Here is a 23,214-nt window from a genome sequence, read left to right as displayed (position 1 = left end):
AGCTGTGACCTTTAACCCCTGCCGCCCCCAGGGCCTGTCCATGCTGTGTGAAACCATCGAGGACTGCTGGGACCACGAGGCCGAGGCGCGTCTGTCCGCCGGCTGCGTGGAGGAGCGCATCGGCCAGATGCAGCGCCAGGCCCCCGTCATCGGCCCCGAGGAGATCGTCACTGTGGTCACCATGGTGACGAACGTTGACCTCCCGCCCAAGGAGTCCAGCTTATGATCGGCTAGTCGACCCAGAGGGGGAGTGAACATCCGACCCTGGTTGGTCGACTTCCTGTCCTCCCCCTCCTCTTTTCTTTTTTAAATTTACATTTTTTTTACGTTTGTCTTATTCTTTGGTTCTTCACCGCGTCGAGTCGAGATCCACCTCATTTTGATACGTGTGCCTGAGGAGTTTCTGTTTCTTTTTTCTTCCTCCACCAAGCGGGACGATGACGCTTGAAGGGAAAAAAACAAAACAAAACAAAAACGACTCTAAACGCCGCTGGTTTGATCATGTATTGTTTTTCTATCCACACGCGAGACGAACTCGCAGAAACCTCACTGAACTCTCAGCGCATTTTAGTGTTAAAAACCAGAAGAAGAAGAAAAAAACAAGAAGCTGTTCTTCTTCTGAAACGACGATCGTTCTGCCAACAAAGCAACGGCTTCTGAATGTTTATAGTGTAATGCTGCTGTACATAGAGAATCACGGAGCCAGGCCACCTGGTAATCATCTTCACGGGGGAGGAGGGGGTTCGTTTCCAGACCGCACGCCTCCTTCAGCCAGCTATACCTCAGTTCAGACGCTCACAGTTTCACCCTTCCTGCTCCCTTTGGTTTCAACTTGTTGCTAAATCAATAAGTAGAGTTGAGAACTGGATATTTGTTGTTTTTATTCTTCTTTCAAACGAGCCGCTCAGTATTCGCCAGCTTGCTTCTGATCCGGTTGTTCGGTTACTCTCTTTTTGATACACCTCAGGAATCTTTGCTACTCGATTTAGTTTCTCTCATTCAAAACTCCGCTTTTCGCTTCAGACCCGCCGACTTCTGCAGCCAGTGGAGCCCCTGCCCCCACTTCCTCCTCCATCCTGGTGCCATTTCTTACCTGTCTGTATTAGTTACTCTCGTCGATGTCAGGCCAAACGGATGTACAAGACGTTTTTGAGGGACGTTGAACACTGGTGCCGGCATACCTGCAGTCTCCTCAAGCTTCGGGGCGGTTTCGCAGGACGCAGTTTGACGAAAACAGAGTGAAACATGAGGAAACTTCTTCCAGAGGAGAAGGAGAAAACCCAAACTAAATGCAGTTATAGACACCAGGTTTCCACATAACACGGGTATAAATGTCACTAACTTTGGGCTTTTGACCCTCTGAGTCCTAAATTTTAAATCTCTGCCTGGATATTTATGTTCATTTTAATTGTACAAAGTCCTTTAAATCTCCTGAGAGTAAATATATTTGCCCATTTATCCATAACAACTGGAACTTTCAATATCTAGCAGTTATTCTCCCAATTTACCGTCTATTAAAAGATTTTCATCGGATTCATTTCACTTGCTGCTGCATGGGGTGAAATTACCGTAATAACTGGATATTGGCTGGAAAGTGCAACGTCTTTTCAGACAGTGTCTGGAATTGCATATCTGGACTAAAAGGGTTAATTATTGATTCAAAAATATATAAACATACCAAACTTTTTAAACTACAAAATTAATGAAATAGATAACAGTTAGTTAAATTTAGGGTTTTTTTTGTGAAATTTTAATATAATTAAAGATCCAAAACATAATTTGGGTTTTAGATTGATGCTTTCATGGTTTCTTGGACAAATTGCTGCCATTTGGGGGCCAAACAAAATCATTTTCAGGGCAACAAAATGCCCCTGGGCCACATATTGGACACCAGTGTCAAAATCTGAAAAAAATGATTTTACCTACGCAACAATTAAATAAGCAGCAGAACTTTAATTTAACAGATAAAGTAGTTTAAAGTTGTTTAAATTATTCTAGATCCAAAACTAGGTATTAATTGGGGGGAAAAAAACTTTTTAATTCTGAGAAATTAAATTGTCATCACTATCGATTCTTATCTCTTTGTGTTTGACCCTCAGCATGATGGCACTCCATCGTGCTTAAGACTTACTGAACATTTTAGTCTGTTTCTTTTTATCCGAAATCCAAAGTTTGGGTTTGGAGCCTCATGTGAGCAACTTTTCCTAGATTATAGATGTATTTACATCCTCACTAGGATCCTTCAACTCAAAAGCCCAAAATTAACGACAATTATCCTTATGAGTTTATGCAAACTTCCACTTAAATTCAGCTAAAATCCAGAAACTAGAGCTTGAGATAAACCTGTGCAACAACAACACAACAAACCTGAAGGAAGTTGAAGCCATCATCTTATTTCCACTCTGTAGCACGAGATCAGCGTCTGTTGCTTCCTTTCTGTTGTCGCTGCTGTTTCAAACGCAGCTCTCCTCAAAGGTCAGGGACGAGAAGAAGAAACCTCCAGCAGCCCTTCAATAAGCACTACCTCACTCGCAGGGATTCATTCTGGGGTAGAAGAGTGGCAAACGAACCAAAATCAGGAAGAAATCAAAACCACCATTGAAGTTGGAAGGAAGTTTCCTCATTTTCACCCATTTAAAATCCCAGTATTGTGTGTCCTCAAATGCAAAAACTCAAGCAGTGTTTGAGCCCATTTGGATATTTAACCGCTGTCAGAACGGATCAGCTTCAACTGCGATCAGGAAACCGACCCCAGCCGATAAACACCATTCAGGGATTCAGTACTATGCTTTTCTAAGTTCTAGCGAGTTTATATGCAACCAGTGCCGCAAACTTTGCCCTACACCTCTGTAGGATCTGCTGCAGGAGTGGCTTTCAATACACACACACACAAATACCTTGTAGCATTAGTTGGTTTTTTTTTTTGGATCTTGCATATTGATATGTCGTATTTATTTTTTGATTTTTTTTTTTTTCTGGCCTGAGGTTTCGGGGATCAGAGTTCAGGTGCGACTCGATAAAGTCATACGGAGTTGGCACGTTTTGCGGTTGTTTGTCGTCGTGGTTACTACGGGGTTGTGGGTGGGTTCTAATTCAGGAAATATTTTCATTAATTCAAAAAAAACAGTAGATATAAACTGTAACATGCTTCTTTCTATTCAGTCTATGGACAAACGACCGAAAATGAATGTTCTACAGACCCCTGGATTCTATATAAATATATATATATAAATATAAATATATATATAAAGTGTGTACTTTGATGGATTGAGCCCGGCCTTGTGTAACTGTAGAGGGCCTCGCATTCGGCTGGTGTCGTGTGATTGTGCCCTGTCCTGTAGAAAATGGTAAAAGCATCATGTTTGGGTATTCATTTATGCACCAAAAAAAAAATCCAGTTTTTGTTCAAAGATGCTCAACAAAAGCAAATCCTGTTTGCCATTTTGCCAAACAGCCGTTGTTTCCCCTCAGGTTTGGTTAAATCTGCCACATGAAGGTGTATGAATGGGTTGCTGAGCATGCAGGCTTTTGCAGTTTTCCACAGTGACCTTCTCCAGCCCAGCACCTCACATTGCTCTGCTTATAAACTTCCCGTGAAACATTTGTGTCTTGTTGCCCCGCTCCCCAAGCCCCTCTCTTTTAGGCAGTCTAGGATCTGTACAGACATAATTACCCGTTCTTGACTATATACTCTGAGCTGAATCTTTCTAAGTGCGTGTTGAACTTCAGTGTTTCCTCTACATTCACTTTGTGTGTGAAAGTTGCCCGTTACTATGGTAAAAAAAAAAAGAAAAGATTCTTTAAAAATAGCTCGTTTGTGAAACACTTGAATTAAAAGGAAATAATCAACATTAAGCCTGAGGCGTTCCTCAGGGAGGCTGTTTAGTTACCCTAACTTTTGTTCTCAAAGAGCCATTGCAATACTCCATAATGTGAAATCACAATCATCTACCACGAGTATTTCCAGGGTTCCTACACAGTAAAACACTGTTTGGTGTGGAAGAAACATTTTTCTCCTGTTTTCTGGTATTTCTGTCATGATGCTGGGGTTGAAATCAGCAAATTAACTCATTATTTTCTCAACACAATGAGATCATTCTGCACCAATCTTCACGTCTTATTGTCTGGACATAAGGAAATCAAACATGTTATTGCATAAGTTTAAAAAATGGAATAAAAATCAGCACAAGACCAAACTATCCATAATGAAATAATTGATCCGTTACAAGTAAAGGGTTTGATTTCTGATTGTTTTTAGATGATACACATCTTTTAAGATAAGGAAATAATCCTAAATAATAAAGCTGACAGTCTGAATATCTCAAAGTAATTCAACAATACGAGTCTCAGTAAGAACTATAGTAATTAATGTAAACTCCTGTCATCTCAAACCAGGAAGAAAATGTGATAAATATGTTGAGATGATGGAATAATTAAGCTATTGTTGCAACAAAAAGCTTATTTTTTCAAATATTTACTTTAAGATGATAAAAAAGGAATGATAATAAGACTCCATATCAAGATAATAAAATAGATTCTTATTTTAATATGAAAAAATTAAATCTTGAATTAAACAGCTTGAGGTTTTATCTTGAGATATTAACAACAATGCAAAAACATGTAACATTTTAAAGTTGAACATATTTGTTACTATGATTAAAACGTCAAACAAAACATAGTTGACGTTTGAGTATGAAAATACTTTTTATTTTGAAGTTAGAAAATTTAATTGTCAACTAAACAAGCTCAAGTTTTAAAGCAAGATGGAAATTAAATGATCTTAAGATGAACTCCAAACTCTAAAATGTGAGCCTGAATGATAAAGCAGCTTTAGTTCTTATTTTGAAATGAGAAAATGAAATTAAGATCAACAAAACAAGATAAATATCTTGTTTGTCATAATCATACCACCTTAACTTTTATGCTTATTTGGTAAAAGGATGCTGAATGTTGAGACGAAAGCTGTGTAGGAGCCCTGCTTCATTGATCTCCTGTTTCCCCCCAACTGTTGGAAATGATTCTAGAGGAAACATTGAACCTCAGTGACTAGAGAAACACAAACACTACAGCTGTTTTCACCCACATTTCTCCAGACTGAAGTGGCAGCGCTGATCTGAGATCTGCTGGTGCCGTCTCTGACGATGGCGACGGAGTGTTTCTGAAGCTCAAACCAATGAGCAAATTGATTTTTGTTTAGTTGTTTTTTTTTTTACTGTGACTGTAAATTTCATGTTGCAAAAATAATGTGAAGATAGAAAGCTATCTGGATTATTAAGAAGGAGAGAAAAGTATTAGAGCAGCGTAGAAACCCTGGAAACATCAGAGAGAAGACAACTGATCCCCGATCAGCGCTGTGGCTCTCCGCCGACGTTAACATGGTTTTTATCAGCTGAAGTGATCCACGTGATGTAAATAAATGTTTTTAGATTGTGAACGCTCACTCTCGTCTTTATTGTGTCTCAGATTGATTTGTTTAAAAACTGAGGTCACGTTTCAGGAGGAATTATCACACAAATTTACTGTTTCTGTGATAATTAGTTGATTTTTCCTGCATGTTTTGACAATTTTTAAACCTAAAATTACAACACAATTCAGAAAACACAATTATGTTTTTTAAAGAGGAGTAAAATCCTCCAAATAAAACCTTTTATTGCTGCTGTATAATCTCACACTGAAACATTTCAAAATACTTCCATTAATCACAGCATGATTCTGCCACTACCATATTTGTTGAAATGTAGAAAATTCACCAGACCAGAGATCTTCCCTCCACAGAACTTTCTCACCATTGTTTTGCTTGGTATAAATCAGGAGTCTCCAACTTTTGGACCTTCTGCAACGCCTCTTAACTGTATTAAAATAATCAGCTAAAGTTTTAAGTATTTAAGCAGTTTTTTTTCCAAGTAAATGATATTTGACAACAGAATCAAATATTGGATCTATTTGTAATTAAGTTGATCACAAGTGGATTTATTTGGAGGCTGTTTGCAGATTTGTTGCAGTAAATGTTTGCACATAAACGCCACTAGGTGGTAGCAGAGAGGGCCTTCACAGCCAAATTCAGATCCTTGATTCAGTAAGAAAAACAACAGATACAATGAAAGTGACTTTTATTTTCTTTAATAATTTATTGTGAATATTTGAAATTGTTGGGTTTATTTGAACAAACGTCTAGAGCCTAAGCGAACGCCGACATGGCCCACTGCTTGACGTCCGTCGGACACTGAGGGTATTTCTGCAGCGCCTCCATGATCTGACCGTGGTCCAGCATCAGCCTCATCAGTTGAAACTCCCTCTGGGTTTTAGCCGAGGCGCCGTCGGCAGGTCGGATCAGCTCCAGCTGCTGCAGATGCTCGAAGGCCTGCGGTGGGGGGGGACGTAACTATGACGACGAGATCTACCTGCGAAGCTTGTCTGCTAAATCAGGATGAAACTTACCTTCATGATGACCGGCTGCTCAAAGTTATACATGGAGTTGGACTTCCTCTGCAGGAACTTCTTAAACTCTAAATGCAAAGAGTGAAACTTATTAACACTTTTCTCCAGGTCACTTCAAAATGTTTCGCTGAACTTTAGGTTTGGCATCCAGAAATCAGAAATGTGTGTTTTTATTTAGCAGAATTCATATTTCATCTACAGTGATCAACTGTATCTTGTCTAAATGTGTAAACATAAAAATATTATTAGATTTATTATTTGCAGACTAAAGTGACATAAGTGAAGTTTCTCAAACTCTAAATCTGATTGGTTGATCAGCCCCTGGTGATGTTTCCTCCCCCTGGAAACTCTTTTCATTAAGCTCACATTTTTGTTTTTAAAAACAGTTTTTTAATTTTTTCTAATTTTAAAATGTCATGTTTTCATTAAGTGTAAGTGGAAAATCATATAAATAACAGCCTCCCATGTTTCCATCAGGGTTTTCACTGAGGTTTTCTCGAGTCTTCAAGCGTTAGAGAGTTGAAGACTCTCTAACAAACTCAAACAGATGAGTTTGTTTCTCATCTGTTAGTGATTCAGGGTACGATGTGTTGCTTTTACACATCTTCTACCTCATATAGCTGCAGTGTTTTTCCCAGTTTCTGCTCATGCTGGTGTGAAACTTGAAGCTGAATTATTCTACAGAAAACAGAACTTATAGTGACTTAATTTATTTTTGCATTCACATCTCCAGGCCTACCGTTGTGAACCATCTGCAGATTGAACGGCTCTCCTTCGTAGACGTCGTTGAGGTGCTTCATGGCGATAATCAGACACAGCTCCAAGATCGACAAACCTGCCAGGGAAGAAGAAATCTCAGGTTTAATTTGAGTGTGAAACTCCGGACGGGACTCAGGTGAACTGTTTTACCGTGGAGCATGTTTGCGTTGGCGTCGGCGAGATACAAGCGACTGGCGTCCAGGAGATCCGCCGGCGTGATGGACGGCCTGGCCACCGAGACTCGACTCAAACACAACATCTGAAAGGAACAAGTTTCCTTCTTTTGGTGCAGCAGGACACTGAATAATTCAGAAAAATCTTTCACGTGATGAAACCTGGGGCTGCTATCCACTGAAAGATTTAAAATGGCAGCTATGACCATTGAATTTTGCTCTAAATTATCCTTTATTTATCCCAGATGAAGACTTTCAGTACAAAATTATACAAAACTGGATCTACAGAAATATTTTTTCAACATGGCCGCCCTGGTTGTCATGGAAAATAATGGTGAGGTACGATTACCGTAGATAGAAAAAAACAGAGTAACTGTCCAACATAAAAGTCAAGTCTCAGATTTATAGAAATGTCTGAGCTCCAAAAGTTGAACATTTGCAAGAAAACAATAATTTTTTGGGATTTATCTCAGAAATTTTTGAGAATTTTTTATTTTTATCTTCTTAACTCAAAACAATCACAGAATGCATATTTTCCACCATAAAAATCATTTTATTTTCTTCACCTTATGTTTTCAAAATGGACATAATGGCAAAAATATATTTGCACTAAAATTGGCAGAAGTTATTGTCAATAACAAAAATCAGCAGAAGCTAATTCTGAACCACTAAAAAGGTAAAAAAATAAACAGAAACTATTGACAAACCTCTAAGTAACATTAACAGAAACTAACGCTACCAATGAAGATGACAAATTAACACTTGAAAGATTTTTACAGTAAGGTGCTTTATTTATCTCACCAGCAGCGTGTGCAGGGAGCGGAAGTCCGAACTGGAGTTGAAATGTCTCTGCAGAACCTCTTCAGCCGATCCGTCCTCACAGAGCGTCTGCAGGAGAGGAAGTTGAGATCAAGAAATCCTCTTTCCGTTTCAGGACTTACTGACTCACCGTCACGGCGGCGTTCCACTCCTGAGCAAACTTTCCATCCGGGAAGTCGTCCGGCAGGCTGAGCTGATCTCGGACCCGCTCCAGGTACTGAGGGAAGGTCGGCTTGCTCAGCAGGTGGATCTGACGGTGGGAAAACCGAGACTTCACCCGCTTCTCCAGCAGCTCCAATACATCCTGGAACAAATTATTATCCATTTTATTCATGGTTTTGGTTGTGTGAGGTCATACATTTCCATTTGATTTATTGTTTTATTTTGAATATTTAAAGTGTCTTCCATCTGCAGCGTAGCATATTCTGTACAAAGTTAAAGTTTGTCTGAGAAGGCATGAAAATTATCTGAAAATAATATTATAGTGCATCGCAATCATTTCTGGGACAACTTAGAAATGATGTCTTGTCAAAAGCGCTAGAGAAGGTTTGACCTTTAACCTTAGTAATGCATGTATGCATGACCCACCAGCCTGCAGGTGAGGCCGACTACAGCGACGGGCGCCTGGGCAGACTGGGAAACATCAAACAGGTTGTACAGCAGAGTCTGGTTCTTGTGGTGGGCGAACAGATCGAACTCGTCCATAACGAACAGCACCGAACGGCTGCTGCTGCGATCGCCTTTCTTCAGCGCATCCAGCAGGAAAGTCAAGTTCTCCGCAAAACTTCCCTGAAGTCAAACAGAAATCTGGTTGTGAAGCAGTTTTCTTGCAGAGAAAAAGTTTTCTCTGCAAAAACTTCTTGCAAAGTCATTGTTACTCACAAACACTCTGTCACCAACAGCGTTTTCCAGCTGGAGCTGCCTTGTTATTTCTTTCAGAGCTATTCTGTCGTCCGTCTGCAGGAGGCCTGAAAAAATGAATGAAAGGATGCATGAAAACCGCTCTGTTAGAGATCGTCTTGTGAAGCAGGTGGAGCTTACCGTTGAGGTGAACCTGCAGGAGGTTTTTCTGCACCTCTGTTTCTTGTGACAGTTCCCTCAGGACGCTCCTCACCAGCTGCAGACACAGAAACAGATGTTATGCCTCAGGATACGGCGATTTTCCAACGATAACTCGATGGAGGCTCACCATGGTTTTCCCCGATCCTCTAGGGCCGACGATTAGCACCGAGTTGCTCTCCCCATGGACCGCTGTTTGCTTCAGCAGCTCCACCAGGTGTCTGTAGGTAAACATTCAACATTATTCCATTTTTATATTGTAAATTTTGTTTTACTAGGACACTTTTGTGAGCTAACCTGGGTGAAATTATTCCAAACCAAGGGATAAATTCACCTACTTGTGTTGAGCCTCCACTCCCTCTGGTTTATCAGGAAGCTGCTGGTGGCAAAATCTCTTCCTTAAAATCTGATGAACCTGAAAATAAAACGTAATTAACTATAAATTCATGAAGTAATCAACATGAACAAAGTAAGTTAAAAAGTTCTTCATTTCAAACCTGATTGATGCATTCTCCAATAGGTAGATGAGCATCTTTTGCTTTTCTTTTACTCATGATGATATGGGAAAAAACCTGTAAAACATATGGTTTAATGTTTTAACAAATCAGTTCTGTGCACATTCTACACTTTACATCAACAAATATGTATTCATGTTGCTAAATCATTGAAAGCAAAAAAGTCGGCACTGAACAAATCCCTTAAAAAGATCCCTCAGTAGTTATTACGTGTTTTATTATCAATTACGTCTTTAGTATACTCTACAGATGGCCTAGCAGGGTGGTATGTAAGCCGAATTGTAAAGAGGACATCACTTTTACAGAATATTTTACAACAATTATTTGAGACTACTTATAACCTGTCAGAAACGGTAGAATTCCTAAAACTGGTGAATTAAAACCAAGAGTTTGGTGTAACGTTCATTCCATTTTCCCTCGCTAATAAATGAGCCCGGGGCTGCAAAATTCTGAGAAAACGAACCTTTAACTGCATATTTAATAAAGAGTTAATTAATATAAGAATCGGCACAGACAGCAGCCGGATAGGAGAAGTCTCTTACCTACAGATGTTATGGTGAAAATGCTTCTCTATCTTCGCGGGAATGCGTCACTGATGACCACTTCCTGCTTATGACTGCAACTCTCTTCTGATTGGCTAAAACAGGCAGCCGACCAGAAAGCGGCACAAAGTAACGAAACGAAATAAAATACAAAATGAAAAAAAAGGATACAACAAATAGGCTTAACATAAACTCACAACTAAATAAAATTATTCTTCGGAATTAAATATAGTAGTAACACAACAATAACATCAGAGCGTAAGTTGAACTTTAGAAACAAAGATGTCTAAATGTCGCCCTCTAGGGGCAAAGAAAATTATTAGGCAGCCGTATTTGTTTATATTTATAGTCAGTCTTTTTATTATTAAAAAAAACAACATTTCAATATATTATATTTATATTTCACAGCTTTAAAATTCCTTAAATAGTTACTGTCATTATTTGTGTATGATTGCTCATTCAAAATATTTTTTGTTATTTTCTGGGGTCAGGTTTGTTTTGTCCAAATTACATTACTAAATTTATTCCTATATTTATTTCCTTAAACTTTTTACAGGGTTTGTATTTTTTATTTAATATTCAATGTTTTGTGTCTTCGTAATGAAATTTGTCATTTTAATATTTTTATGTATTCTGTACAGCACTAAGACATAACGGATGAAACATAAAAAAAAAATATTGTATGAAGATGATTTGCAGCTACATTAAAAATAAAAGTAATATTAAGCAATGAAAAAAAGGTGACGGTTATTTTTCTTGTATTTTTCTAATACTATGAAATTTTGGGAATATAAAAAAAGAATATTATGTTATCATTGTTATTAAAATACAATGTATATTAATACAATTATCTTTTCTCTTTTAACCATTAAATGTGTCTATTGAATCTATGCACAACATGGAAATTATGTTTTCTTTTTGTTGACTATTTTAGAAAAAATCACATTATATTAATAAGTTATTGTTTTCATTAAAATGTATGAATCTGACATTCCTCTGACTTTGATAAAACTGGTTCCGATTTTCACTCCTCCTCAGTGAAGATAAATCTCTGGTTATACTGTGGCTTTAAGTTGATGGATGAAATAAGCAGAATAAACTAGCAGATATCTCAGAAATCGCCTGCTTCACTGAGCGCCTGTTTATTCTGTCACATTATGGTAAAATACGACCTTCTGCTGACATACTTAGCTTCCTGTCTGTCCTTATATAAACACATGAAGAGCTTTTTTAAAACCGCGGCCGAACTCATTTATGGTTTCCTCAGGTTTGACCTTCAGAGCTGCAGCCTCTTCACAGCCAAAGGCCTCATTTTCAAGCTTTCATGGGTTTTATTGATCCGGTTTGAGTGTCTGTTTTGGGTTCTGTGTCAGTTTTTTAGATTTGGACATTTATTCTGGACTCTTGTTTACAATTTAGCTGGAGATAATGAGCAACACTAAAACTGTTTGTGAAATAAATCGAATCATTAATTATTCATTCTGTGGGATTTTTTTTTTCTTTGGGAAGCTTTGGGTAATTTTGTTATTTTTTCCAGACCGTAATATTTTGGGGAAAAATTCTCTTTTATTCTGTTCAAATAAATTCGCTGTTGATTTTTTGTTTGTTTGTTTGTTTGTTTGTTTTCTTGGTGTTTTGTCAGATTAGAGATCCTTTAGAAAGCATCTGTTTGTCCAAATGTTCTTCTTTTGCTCAACTCAAAGATTTTCTGACTTGTATTTTCTGTATTGTGCTTTTTAGTATGTCTAAATTTTGATTCTGATTTCAGCTTTTCTTTTATGTTTAGGAATGTTTACAAAACGTTGCATTTAATGAAACATTTCTGTATTTTTGAATTGTGTTGTCAAATATCGATTATTATGAAAGGTTCATTTATTATTTTAAATAATTTAACTCGAAAAATAGAATAATGATTTTGCCTTTGTGGCTCTGAATTAATGTTCTAAAATTTTTATTTCTGCATTTTGAAAGTGTTGATTTGTGTAACTTCTCATATTCTTACATGATATCTGTGCTTTTCTGCTTTTGTCTTGCAAAAGTTGCTATAGTTTTCTCTGTTAAATTTGAGCTATGGCTATATTTTGGTCTTTCTGAGTGGAATGAACACTGTGGATTGTGTTTTTTTACGGGTTTCTTGTCTGTGACTCATCCCAGCCACTCCTCCACCTGTTTTATCCCTAACTTTGCAGCTTCAGCCCTACACATCTCATGCATGCCATGCAGCGCTCCGGAGTAAAACGTGCATCACCTCTCTCCCATCTGCTGGCAGCCCGTGCCGGCGCATGCGCAGCGCGACTCTCCATCATCTCCAGTATTCCAGTGTAGGAGCAGCAGCAGCAGAGAACTAATGGGTAGGCTTCTTATTCTTATTTTTCTCCTCATCTGAAGCGCCTCCTCGCTCCTTTCTGTCACTCTTTCAGCGGAGGGATGCACTCGCCGGGGTGTCCGGGTAAGAACGGTCGGTATTCGGACTGCTTTGCCGCAGACCGGAGTATTACAGAGCCTGAAAAGCGTCTCTCTCTTCATCTGCAAACGCAACGGGTTAGCACGGCTGTTAGCCAGCAGGCTAAGCTAGCCGTGCTAACTCGGCCTGGCCCTGGCCTCTCCTTGCCCCCATTTGGCTCGAAACCTAACTGGGGCTTTGCTAAAATATTTCCACCTCGATAATTTGTAAATCGGAACCCGGGCTGCGGGTGCTGGACGTGCCCGAACCCGGTTCCGGTTCGCAGATTAAAAAGCCAACGGTTGTTAGCTTGAGCTGGACTCTCCGTCTAGTGCATTTTCCTTACAACAAGCTAGCAGGCTAACGGCTAGCTCAGTGTTGGCTCCAGAGCATCAGAGAGCCCTCTGACTGGTCCCAGTCCGCCTCTCTGACACCGAACCGGGTACAGCGAGGCCGAACAGCCGCTAAAGCAGCGCCATAAAGCAGGTTTCCGCTGTTCAGCCCGGGTCAACAGGCTAATTATCTCACCTTTAGACTTGTTTTGATGATGTCCAACCGTCTGTCAGGTCCAGATTTTAGGGGGAACTGCTGTCATTTAGCCAACTGTTAAAGCTGTCAGGGTTGCCTTTAATTTAATGTGTCACTGAGCCAGCTTGGGTTGGATAAATGATCATAAATACTGGATATAATCTACACATTTCTGTTATTGTAAGGCCATGAGGATCTCCCTATGTAACCTGGAAAATCAGATAATTACCGTCTAATTAACCTGAAAAGGATAATTAGTATTCCTACAAGGTTTGTTGGTCTTTTTTGAAAAGAAAATATGTGTGAAAACAAACAATTTAATGTTGCATAATTTTAAGAAATATTTTAATGATTCCAAATCTTTGTTTATGATGTGGTGAAACCAAAATTCACATGTTGTTTAATTATCATTAAAACTTGTAAAATGTTGTAACCTAAAGGAGAACATTCATTAAAGAACGATTTAAAATAGATTTTGGAATTTATGGATTGTAGTAAAATTGCACTTGTTTTAACCATTAAAACATGCATCATTTCACACTATAAGGGAAGTAGAATTTGAAATGATTTCTATTTATTTGATATTTTAGGGCTCAGAGGTTTACAATAAACAACAATAGAATATAAATAAAGTGGTTAGTCATCTGTTAATGGGTTGGTAATCGCGGATTTGAATATTTACGAGCGACACTCCAAATGGTTTGTTCAATATTAGTCTGTTTATGGTTTTTTATGTAAAGCATTTCTAAAATATTCAAAAGAAAATACAGATTAGGAAATATAGGTGCAATGCCATTGCACCTATTGGCTGGTCATTGAAAAGCAACCAATCCAGGAGCACCATTTATTTTCCTGGGCCCTGATTGGCTGAATCCTCCAGTGCAGAGATGAGGATGACTGTAGATATTAACTTCTTCTGTATTCAAGCGCATTGACGTTTTATTTTCTGTTCAATTGTTTCTTAAATCCCATTTAGTTAAATTGTAATCATTCTTAATATAAAATAAATAAAGCGGCGACAAATTATTCTCTTAAGACAACAATTTGATTTATTTCCACAGATTTCCAATTTCATTGCATTCCATTCAACATTTGGCTTAATTAAGAATTTCTTCTGTATGTAAACTAAAAACTGTTGATTTTTGAAATTCTGTACATTTTGATGTAAATAAAGCACTGTAAGCCTGACGTAAAGTCCAGCATGGTTTTTAAAAGGTATTCTGAATATACATAAATCATCAGAAATTCCCAGAACCTCACTTTGGTGTAGCAAGTTAAATCTGCATTCGAAACGATTTTGCAGCTTAATGGGAGTAAAAATCTGCAGCCGCAGACTGACTGACAGGAGAAGACCTGTTTAAATGAAAGTTATTTTCCTCTCTGAAGCAAATGGTGTAATCTCATTACAATTCCTTCCAGATGATGCTGATATCATGGGTGTAGTTGCAGAATATTAAAGTTTCTTCTAAACTCTGGAGTAATTTAAAGTATGTAAAAATGAAGATGCTTAACAAAAGTGTCTCTGTGGTTGATCTGCAAAAACACATCATTTTAAAATACAATTGACAATTTTAGGGTTAAATATTGAAAACAAAAAGTAAACATTATATTCTGTTGTTTTAACGGTGAAAATCTATAAATCTGTAGAAAACTTGACTTCTTGTCTGAATAAAGGTCACTATGCAACTTTACACATTTTAATTTGAAAGAGAAATAAAAAACTTTTCAATAATGCAAAATCATCTATTTTGGTTGAAAAGCAAAAAGCCACAGCATCTTAGAAAATGCAGTTTTCTGCCAATATGTCCCTTAATTTATGTTAAAAATTATTGAACAGAAGATGAAGATTTATATGAATAAACAAATCATCCAACATCTCTCTATATTTGTTGTTATTAATGGATTAAAATACATTGATCAGTTTGCCTCATTCTGGTTCATTTTTATTCATCGGTTTGTTTTTTTAACTCTGACCAGTTTGTCATAAAGTTTAGACTTCCTGTGAGTTAAAACGTCTTTATTCTAATTCGTTAATTAGACATAAACACAACGAGGCTTTAAAGCATCACTGACTGGGCAGATATTACAAATCCTATCAGATCTGATTTTATTTTATATTTTCATAAACTGCTGCCCTTAATGGATCACAGATCCACTTCCTCTGGGATGATTAGCTGAATTTCTCTTATTTGATCTGATTTCTGACCTGAAACGTTTATTTTTCAGACAGTTTTGTTGTTTTTTTTGTCCTAAATAGTGTAACAAATAAAAGTTTGCTTTTTGAAAAGAGGAGCAGCTCATCGAGTAAAAAGGACATTTTTGTGATTTCTTTTTAGGATTACTTTCATATTTAGTAACATCACCTTGTTTGTTTTCCTTGTAATTAACTGATGTGATCAAATGATTTTAAAACATGTTTACTAAGAGTTTAGCAAGTAGAATGTATGTAAAGTTTCACCTCAGCTGATTTATTCAGCTTCTGAAATATTATGCATGGTTTCACTTTGGTTTCACTCCACTAATTACTTAGATTAGCACCAACTTTCTTCTTCGTTCCTTTCTCTGTTTCTTAAAACCAAAAAGATGGAGAGAAGAAAAGCCACAGCAGAACTTTCTTCTTCAGTATTTTACATCTTAAAATGAATGTTGGGAACTGAGAACTCTGGAAAATAGAGTTTTTGTGGTTTTTATTTGTAAAGATTTAGAATCGATTGGTCATAAGTTTATGGCCATTTTATGCAGAAATGTTTCAACTACAAGAAAACGTGCTAAGCCTGATGTTTGGGTGTCATTCATCCAGTTAAAACATGTTTAAAGTTGACAAAATCAAAAATGCAAACATTTCAAAAGGCTTAGCCTGGTGGGGAACAAGTAAAGCCTGGTTGCCCTCCAGGCTGCTGATACACTGGGGGAAACCCTGACCTGGTCCACTTCCACTGTCATGAAGGATGCACTCTTGTACGTTTCTTCATTAAATAACTACAAATGGCAAAAAACTCCTGGTTGGAAATTGCAAATCAGAACTAACTCCATCTATACATGGATTTAATATCTAAAATTTCATAAATTTGATGCAGTAATGTCTCCATTTGTCGGTAATTTAGTAGAAACCTTATAATTGGCTGATAATCAGTTGATTGGGAACCCAGTGCCAGGACGGAAAGACAACAGCAGCGGTCTGGCAGAGGTTTCTCTGACGTCTCATTTTGATATTCTTGGCAGCGTTTTGCTGCCTGCGAGGCCATTTTGATTCAAACGGTTGTTTTTCATCGTGATGCATTTTGGTTGTTTGCTTTCTCTTCCTCCGGTGGGTAAAAGCTCTGTAATACCACAGAGCTTAAAATCTGACGTCTCTCCATTATAAATCACTGATGCAACCTTTAGAGCCCCCAGCAGCAGATGAATCACACTTCTTGTCTCAAGTGCTACCTTCATTGCTCTGCGTCCATGTTGTGTGCATCAGGTAGCTTCATCCGGGCTGCAGTTTCAGAGCGTTGATGCTCGGTGAAAACAGGAGCAGCTTCCCCACCTGCATCACAGGAAGCTGTTAGAAAAGCTTCAGATGTCACAATCTGGGGAAAAAGCCTCAGTTCTGTGTGAACCTTTGCTGCTCTGGCTGGTTTAGTCCTGAGTCACTCTCTGCTGGGGACAGGCAGGTAAAACCGGCCGCAGCGAGGGAGTCACTTCCTGTTTCACTTCCCAGATAATCAGTGGAGGACATGAAGTCTTTGGGAAACCATCAGACTTTATTCCTTTTCCTATTATTTTATTCCCAATTTCCTTAAATCCGCCCTTCGTCTTCACTTTTCTTATATTCCTAATTTCCTTCCTTCCTTTTTTATTATTCTTTTCTTTCATTCCTTCTCTTTTCAGCCTCATTTTATTCCTTATTTTCTTCCTTTGTTCATTTTCTCTCCTTCATTCCTAATTTTATTTCCTTATTGCTTTCTTCTTCTTTCTTTCCTTCCATTTTCATCATTATTTTATTCTTTATTTCCTTTTATCCTTTCTTCTTTCTCACTCTCATCATTTTTTCTTTCTTTTCACATTTATTTGATTCCGTATTGTTTTATTCATCTTCGCTTTTAAATGTCACAATCTGGGGAAAAAACCTCAATTATGAAAAAAAAAATCTTCCAATTTCACTCTTATTTCCTTCCTTTTGTCATTCCGTCCTTGTTCCCTTCCTTTCCTTCCTTCAGGTTAATCTTCCTCGCTCTGTGCTGTAAACTCCCAGTGAACTTGTATCTGTTTTAAAATCTGCAGAGAACTCTGGGAAGTTGTGTGAATGTTCAGGTCCTGCTGAAGGCCTCGCAGGTTTAATCTGACATGTTGCAGGTTTAGAAATATCTGGAGTTTTTCCCGTTTGCATGGAAGCAGTTAGCAGAGAGCTGTTTTGCCTGAGGTAAAGATAACACCTGCTGAGACGCTTTGTGTAATTTCTAATCAAATGTCTTCGGTTCATATCCGTTCTCTTTTCTTTTCTGATGCAACCCAATAAAAAAGCTGATAACCGAAACATTTGTCAGACATCCTCGCGCTGCAGCAGGCTCTGGTTGGAGAGGTAATTTCTTCTCAATAGAAATGGTGTGCTTTTTGTTACGTCTGTCTTTGCCAAACATGGAGCTCTGGGAAATTAGATTTTAATGATGTGGCCGTTTCACTTATACGATTCCACAGCCGTCTCCTGAGATGATTGCTGCAGCGTTCTGCCTGATAAACAGCTGCCCCTTTCCCCGTGCTCACCTCCCCGCCTCTGTGGGAACATCTCTGGGTTTGTTTCAGCAGCTAAAGGCCTGTTATGAGTCAGCAGCACCACCAGCTGAGAGGAGACTCTGCTTGCAGCTCCGCTTGGCGAGCGGTGAAAGCGTGTGATTAATTGAAGGTCTTAGATGCACCAATCAGTCCCTTTGATCGGTGACTAGGGAGGGGAATCGAGAACCGGTTCTTGTACAGAATCGGTTCTCAATAGTTCAGTTACTTCCTTAACCATTCTGCTTATCGGTTCACGCTCTGTGTTTTGCTTTAGAAAATGTCCAAGATGGTGTATCGGTAAAATATTATATCGACCGATTTATCGGCGCCGATTTCCATAGTTTTTGGAGATTGGTGATTCTTGGATATGAAAGCGATCTCATCTACCTGAGCAAATCCACGTAACCCTAATCCTAATCCACCATATGAACCCCAAAGAAAATGAATGCTAGTTGATTGAAAGTTGATTATGTTCCTTATGCCCATGTTATATCTGCGGCTTCAACTAACAATTATTTTAGTAATTGATTATTGTGACATTGAATATGATAGATTGGCAATTTCAGCTTAGGGGTGAAACGGTTAATCTATTATTCAATTATTTGTTGTTATCAACTAATTTAGTAATAGATAGATTTTTCACTGGAGTCTTCAGACTTGATAAAGGCCTCTTGTTTTATAAAGACTGTCAAAATATCTGTCTGCTGTTTGTAGAAAGTTGTGAACTGTACAAAGTTAATTTGGTTTTACTGTTTTGTTTTCACGGTGACCTCAGATTGATGAGGAACTGGATTGTTTTTTAGGTTTTGACTCTAACTGTGTGTCTTGTCCTCTCAGGAGTCATGGGGGAACCACTACCCAACTGTGATTGGGAACCAAAATCCTGAAAAGATCTCTGATGGTGTTTTCCTGGGAAATGGACAAGTGTTGAGAAGTTAAGAATAGAGGACTTTACTTTGGAAGAGCTCTGCAGTCCCGATCCCGCCCCCTCCCTTCTAGCCAATCGGATGGCTCCGAATGACAGGATACAGTAATGGATGTGGTCACGCCGTTCAGCGCTGTAGCCAGAATGCAGCTCAGAGGGTAGGGTCAGCTGTGAGCCCGCCTCACCCTACCCTCCCACCTCCCCGTTAGCTCCACCAGAGAGCCGCCCCTCCACCCCCACATCCAGGCTGCAATCCTTCCCTCCCAGCACCGACCCCTCCACCACGGCTTCGGAAGACGGAACATGACGCTGGTTCATGTCTGATACGTACACCTCTGAGGCGTCGAGCGTAAAACCAGTGGAGCAATGAATGGCGGAAAGGACTGTGAGGCGGGAGATGAGAGGCAGGCCGTCCCTGTCCAGGTCCCCATTGGCTGGCAGCGCAAGGCGGAGCACGGCGGAGGCGTCGTGTATGTGAGGTAAGGACATGTCCAGAAACATGCTGTTGATGTTCTGTTTCCTGATGGAAGAACAATCTGGTCACTCAGGTCAGCAGGTCAGTCTTGATGAGCTTAAAGCAGGCAGTTTTAATAGGAGGGATGTAAACAGGAGGCTTGAGGGTCGGCGGTGTGAATCAGAAAGCCCCCAGCAGGTGTGTTTACTGTCCACACACGGTCAGAGCTGCTATGATTGATCGGCTCTGCAGGAAACCGACACAAACACAGCGACGTTTAGATGCTGCTGCTCCCTGCGTTGAGTCACGCACGTCCCCTCTGCCGCTGCAGTGTGTCTGCAATCTCCCCAACATATTGTCCTGATTGGACGCTGAACGACTTATTGAAACAGAAGAACTGCAACCTTCATGTGTGCATAAGTGCTAAATGTCTAGGAGAAACCAACCATTCATGAAGAAAACTCCTTTTATCCCATATTTCAAAGCCTTCTCAGATCAATGCACCAATGATGTTACATTTCTGTGCCTGTCAGAGGGGTGGCTCAGATAATCGTCTCCATCAGCTCTGACCATCAAGTGTGCACAGTCTGCACTTTTCATCATGATGTAATGGGACGTCCCACTTCAGACTGGCTCTACCTCCAAAGGTTCAGACAGAGTTCAGAACTCACTTTGTGATCACGAGACATGAAAATCTGGCCACAAAAAGTCAAATTTCCTGTTGGTACTCTGATCAGATGAGCTTAAAGCTGAACTTTGTGGCCATAATAACAAATGGAGGAAAACTCCATATGCACCGTCCACATGGTAGTGACAGTGTTATGTTGTGAGATTGAAAATAAAAGAAAAGCAGAAGGGGGAAATAAGAGCCTAATATTTTTACCAGGTTGTCTTCAGATCCTTAAAATGTCTTAAATTCATTAGAAAATACAGAGTGAGCTTTAAGTTCGTTAATCACATGCCTCACATTTTGTCATAGCAGGACTATTTAATCTCTTATATTCTAGCTAGCTCATTTTTCTCTTGGTATTTTTCTGTCAGGCAAAAGTTTACATTCTGTGACTTGAGGCAGTTGCGGCTAATGCTAACTAACTGCTAATAAACCCTTGCTAACTAGCTAGCTTTCTTTCTTTACTACTGGGTCTCTTCTGTTGCAAACTCATACAATGTTACCTGCATTTTGTGCTAAAATCTTTTGTGCATCGCTGTCAAAATAATGTCTTAAATTGCATTTCTAATGGTTTAAAAAAAGTCTTCCATTTGAGTTGGTGAAACCTGCAGAAATTTGTTCATAATCATAACCTGGATCAGAGAATGAAGCTCATCTTCAATCATGTCTTTAAAATGTTGTTAAGTTTATGGTTTTTTAAAAGTGAATTGTCATTCTGCTGTTACTGTGAGCGTTGAGTTGAACCCCTCCCCCCCCGTTGCTGTCTTCCAGTCCCAGCGGCTCTCTGCTGTCCAGCCTGGAGCAGGTGAAGACCTACCTGCTCACAGATGGAACCTGTAAATGTGGCCTGGAGTGTCCGCTCATCCTCCACAAGGTAATGCTGCTGCTCTGGGGTCACAGGTCATCCTTCAGAAAAAAAACATGGAATTTTAGTTTATTTTTTCCAGACCTAGAGATTGACAGTCTTTGTTATTTATTGTTTCTTCTTCCTCTCATTGCTTCCTCATGCCACCTCCTTTCCTTTTTATCCTCCACTCCTACCACTCTTTCTCTGTCTGTTATCAATCTTACAGTTTTTTCTTCCTTGTTCTGCAAACTTCCTTTTCTCATTGCCTTCCTTCCTTCCTTCCTTCTCTATTCTTTTCTTGTGCCTTTATTTCTTCTTTCCCTTCTTCTCGTCTTTCCTCCTTTGTGTTCAGCTTTGCTTCACTGATTTTCCTCCCTTCTTTTCTTATTTCCTACAGTTTTTTTTTGCTTTTCCATCCTTTCTTTTCTTGTTCGTCCTGCTCCTTTGTGTTCTTACTCCCGTCTTTCATTGTCTTTCCTCCTCTTACTTATTGTTTCTTTTTCCTTCCCTCTTTTTTCCTTCTGTCCTATAGTGTTCCATCCATCCTTCATTCCTTTTAAGATCTGGACTGTTTGTTTTTCAGTCTTAATTTAACCTTTGGATGGAATATTTTTGATATTTCTGACTTATGAAACAGAGTGGAAAGGATACATTTGTGAAAAGCTGCTGAATCTGGGAAGATTCGACTCTCTTAATGGTTTTCTTTTGCTTTGAAATCCCAATTTAAGTTGTGATTCATAATATAAATTCAAATCAGTCACTTCACTTTGACCTGATCAGGTTTCTGTGCAGTCGTACAAACTCTAGAGTTTTCTTTTAAGTATTTTCCAAGTCTACAAAATATGAAAAAATTCTACTTATTTTTCCATTTTTTGTTTATGTTATGAATATTGGGATTTTTCTTACCTTGAGCTCTTTTAAAAAAACGTCTTTTGTATTTTTTTTCTATCTAAACCATCCCTTCAGAAATGTTGTCACCATTTCATCACTGTGTGATTGACCAAGGAATGGACATCTGGACGGATGGATGTATTGTTGGTCAGTAGCAGACAGTTTGTCTACAGAGTGCAGCTCTAGTTTTTAAACCGATTATGTCTTCAAGGTCTCTCTGTTTCCTCTCAGTGGAGTAATTCCTACACACTCCAGTCTGTCATTCTCCCTCGTTTGGAGGACAGTGTTGGTTCTTATTTTAATTCTTGCCTCATTAGTCGCCCTCTTGTGTTTTTCAATAGCTAGCATTGATGCCAGCTCTGCCATGTTGGTCCACTTCAGCTGTTGGAGAACTTTGCACAGCTGCAACACACTTTTTCCCCTCTATATGAGCTGAACACAGAACCACTGGTTGTCCAGCAAACGACCATCTGTTCTTGTAAAGGGCCTTCAGACTGATTTTTATATCATCTGATGCAGGATATTAGTCCAGTGTATTTGAAGAAGGTTGGCTATCGGTGATTTATTTATGGGTTTTTCTACGATATTAGATAGATATTCTGAATAAAAACATGGCTTTCGAGATGCGTAATAAGATCATATGTCTGTTTGTTGTCAGGTGTTCAACTTCGACCCAGGGGCGGCTGTCAAACAGAGAACGGCGGAGGATGTGAAAGCAGATGAAGACGTGACCAAACTCTGCATTCACAAGAGGAAGCTCCTGGCTGTGGCCACGCTGCACAAGAGCATGGAGACACACCCGCCTCTGGCACTGACTAGCCCAGGAGGAGGTACATGGACATGGAAATACAGTTCTTCCAACCTTGGTGTATTATACAAGCCAGGGTAGCAATCTGGCTTGAATTGTAATTGCTTTATGTCATGCTTCTAGTTGACATCGTCCAGCTGCTGAAGCTTTTCAGCTTGTTTATTGGCCTTCAACTACTGCAGCCCTTTGCTTTTTGAACATTGACTTCTGCTATTTATAAATGTTGTATTTGGTAGGAAATATTTAAAATTCTCAAACAAATTTTCACATCCTAAATATGCCTTGGGATCTATGAAGGCTAAATACTTCAGTTCAGAACTTCATTCAGTTGAAACAAATCCTGAATAATGTCTATTTCTAGCCTATCCACAATTTCATGTTTGCTATTATTAACTATCATGTTAATATTAGCATTTCAAATGTCCTAAATATTGTTATTGTTGGCTAATATGAACTAAACTCTATTCGTGGTCCGTATTTGCTAATTTTATTTTATTTTTTTATTTTTGTCCATAACAGGTCTAAAGTATTCCAAATAAAACGCAGTTTGAAATACCTAGCTTCACTGCTACTAGAAACACGCTATTG

At 38.9% G+C, this 23,214-nt stretch overlaps 3 protein-coding genes across 10 annotated transcripts in view; 2 read left to right on the top strand and 1 right to left on the bottom strand.

The window, feature by feature from the left end:
* Positions 1–5,434, top strand: part of acvr2ab (activin A receptor type 2Ab) — a 42,862-nt gene extending 37,428 nt beyond the window's left edge. For both annotated transcript variants that reach the window (XM_044109447.1, XM_044109448.1), the window contains one exon: positions 32–5,434. In XM_044109447.1, coding sequence (XP_043965382.1) covers positions 32–226 — 195 coding nt within the window. In that variant the 3' untranslated portion in view covers positions 227–5,434. The remainder of the gene's footprint in view (positions 1–31) is intronic.
* A 670-nt stretch (positions 5,435–6,104) lies between these two features.
* Positions 6,105–13,376, bottom strand: orc4 (origin recognition complex, subunit 4). 3 transcript variants are annotated; one of them, XM_044109444.1, is made up of 14 exons: positions 13,277–13,376; positions 10,306–10,400; positions 9,746–9,820; positions 9,587–9,663; positions 9,379–9,469; positions 9,231–9,306; positions 9,072–9,157; positions 8,778–8,978; positions 8,320–8,493; positions 8,172–8,258; positions 7,348–7,456; positions 7,178–7,273; positions 6,439–6,506; positions 6,105–6,361 (listed from the first exon to the last, which is right to left on the bottom strand). In XM_044109444.1, exons 3-14 carry the CDS (start codon positions 9,800–9,802, stop codon positions 6,179–6,181), a joined length of 1,305 nt encoding a protein of 434 aa, XP_043965379.1. In that variant the 5' UTR covers positions 9,803–9,820; positions 10,306–10,400; positions 13,277–13,376; the 3' UTR covers positions 6,105–6,178. The 3 variants fall into 3 exon arrangements, with proteins under 3 accessions (XP_043965379.1, XP_043965380.1, XP_043965381.1); XM_044109445.1 differs by having other exon boundaries at positions 10,310–10,400; XM_044109446.1 differs by lacking the exons at positions 10,306–10,400; positions 13,277–13,376 and having other exon boundaries at positions 9,583–9,663; positions 9,746–9,764.
* The window catches only part of LOC122826993 (methyl-CpG-binding domain protein 5-like), a 24,020-nt gene continuing 13,331 nt past the window's right edge, over positions 12,526–23,214 (top strand). For 4 of the 5 annotated variants that reach the window (XM_044109443.1, XM_044109442.1, XM_044109441.1 and 1 more), the window contains exons 1-4: positions 12,526–12,656; positions 18,869–19,435; positions 20,852–20,954; positions 22,477–22,648. In XM_044109443.1, the coding sequence (XP_043965378.1) occupies positions 19,323–19,435; positions 20,852–20,954; positions 22,477–22,648 (388 nt within the window). In that variant the 5' untranslated portion in view covers positions 12,526–12,656; positions 18,869–19,322. Of the gene's footprint in view, positions 12,755–18,868; positions 19,436–20,851; positions 20,955–22,476; positions 22,649–23,214 lie in introns of all 5 variants that reach the window. The other variant, XM_044109440.1, reaches the window with a different exon arrangement.

Source organism: Gambusia affinis, linkage group LG24, assembly GCF_019740435.1.
Source record: "Gambusia affinis linkage group LG24, SWU_Gaff_1.0, whole genome shotgun sequence".
Classification (NCBI taxonomy): Eukaryota; Metazoa; Chordata; class Actinopteri; order Cyprinodontiformes; family Poeciliidae; genus Gambusia; species Gambusia affinis.
The sequence above is the reverse complement of the archived record's forward strand: the minus strand, read 5'-3'. Positions and strand labels throughout refer to the sequence as shown.

Coding starts and splice junctions, on each gene's coding strand:
- orc4 (XM_044109444.1), bottom strand. CDS start 9,802: ATGAGTAAAAGAAAAGCAAAAGATGCTCATCTACCTATTGGAGAATGC. Junction 9,158..9,230: donor CCTGCAGGTTCACCTCAACG/GTAAGCTCCACC, acceptor TCATTTTTTCAG/GCCTCCTGCAGACGGACGAC. Junction 8,979..9,071: donor CTGTTGGTGACAGAGTGTTT/GTGAGTAACAAT, acceptor GTTTGACTTCAG/GGAAGTTTTGCGGAGAACTT.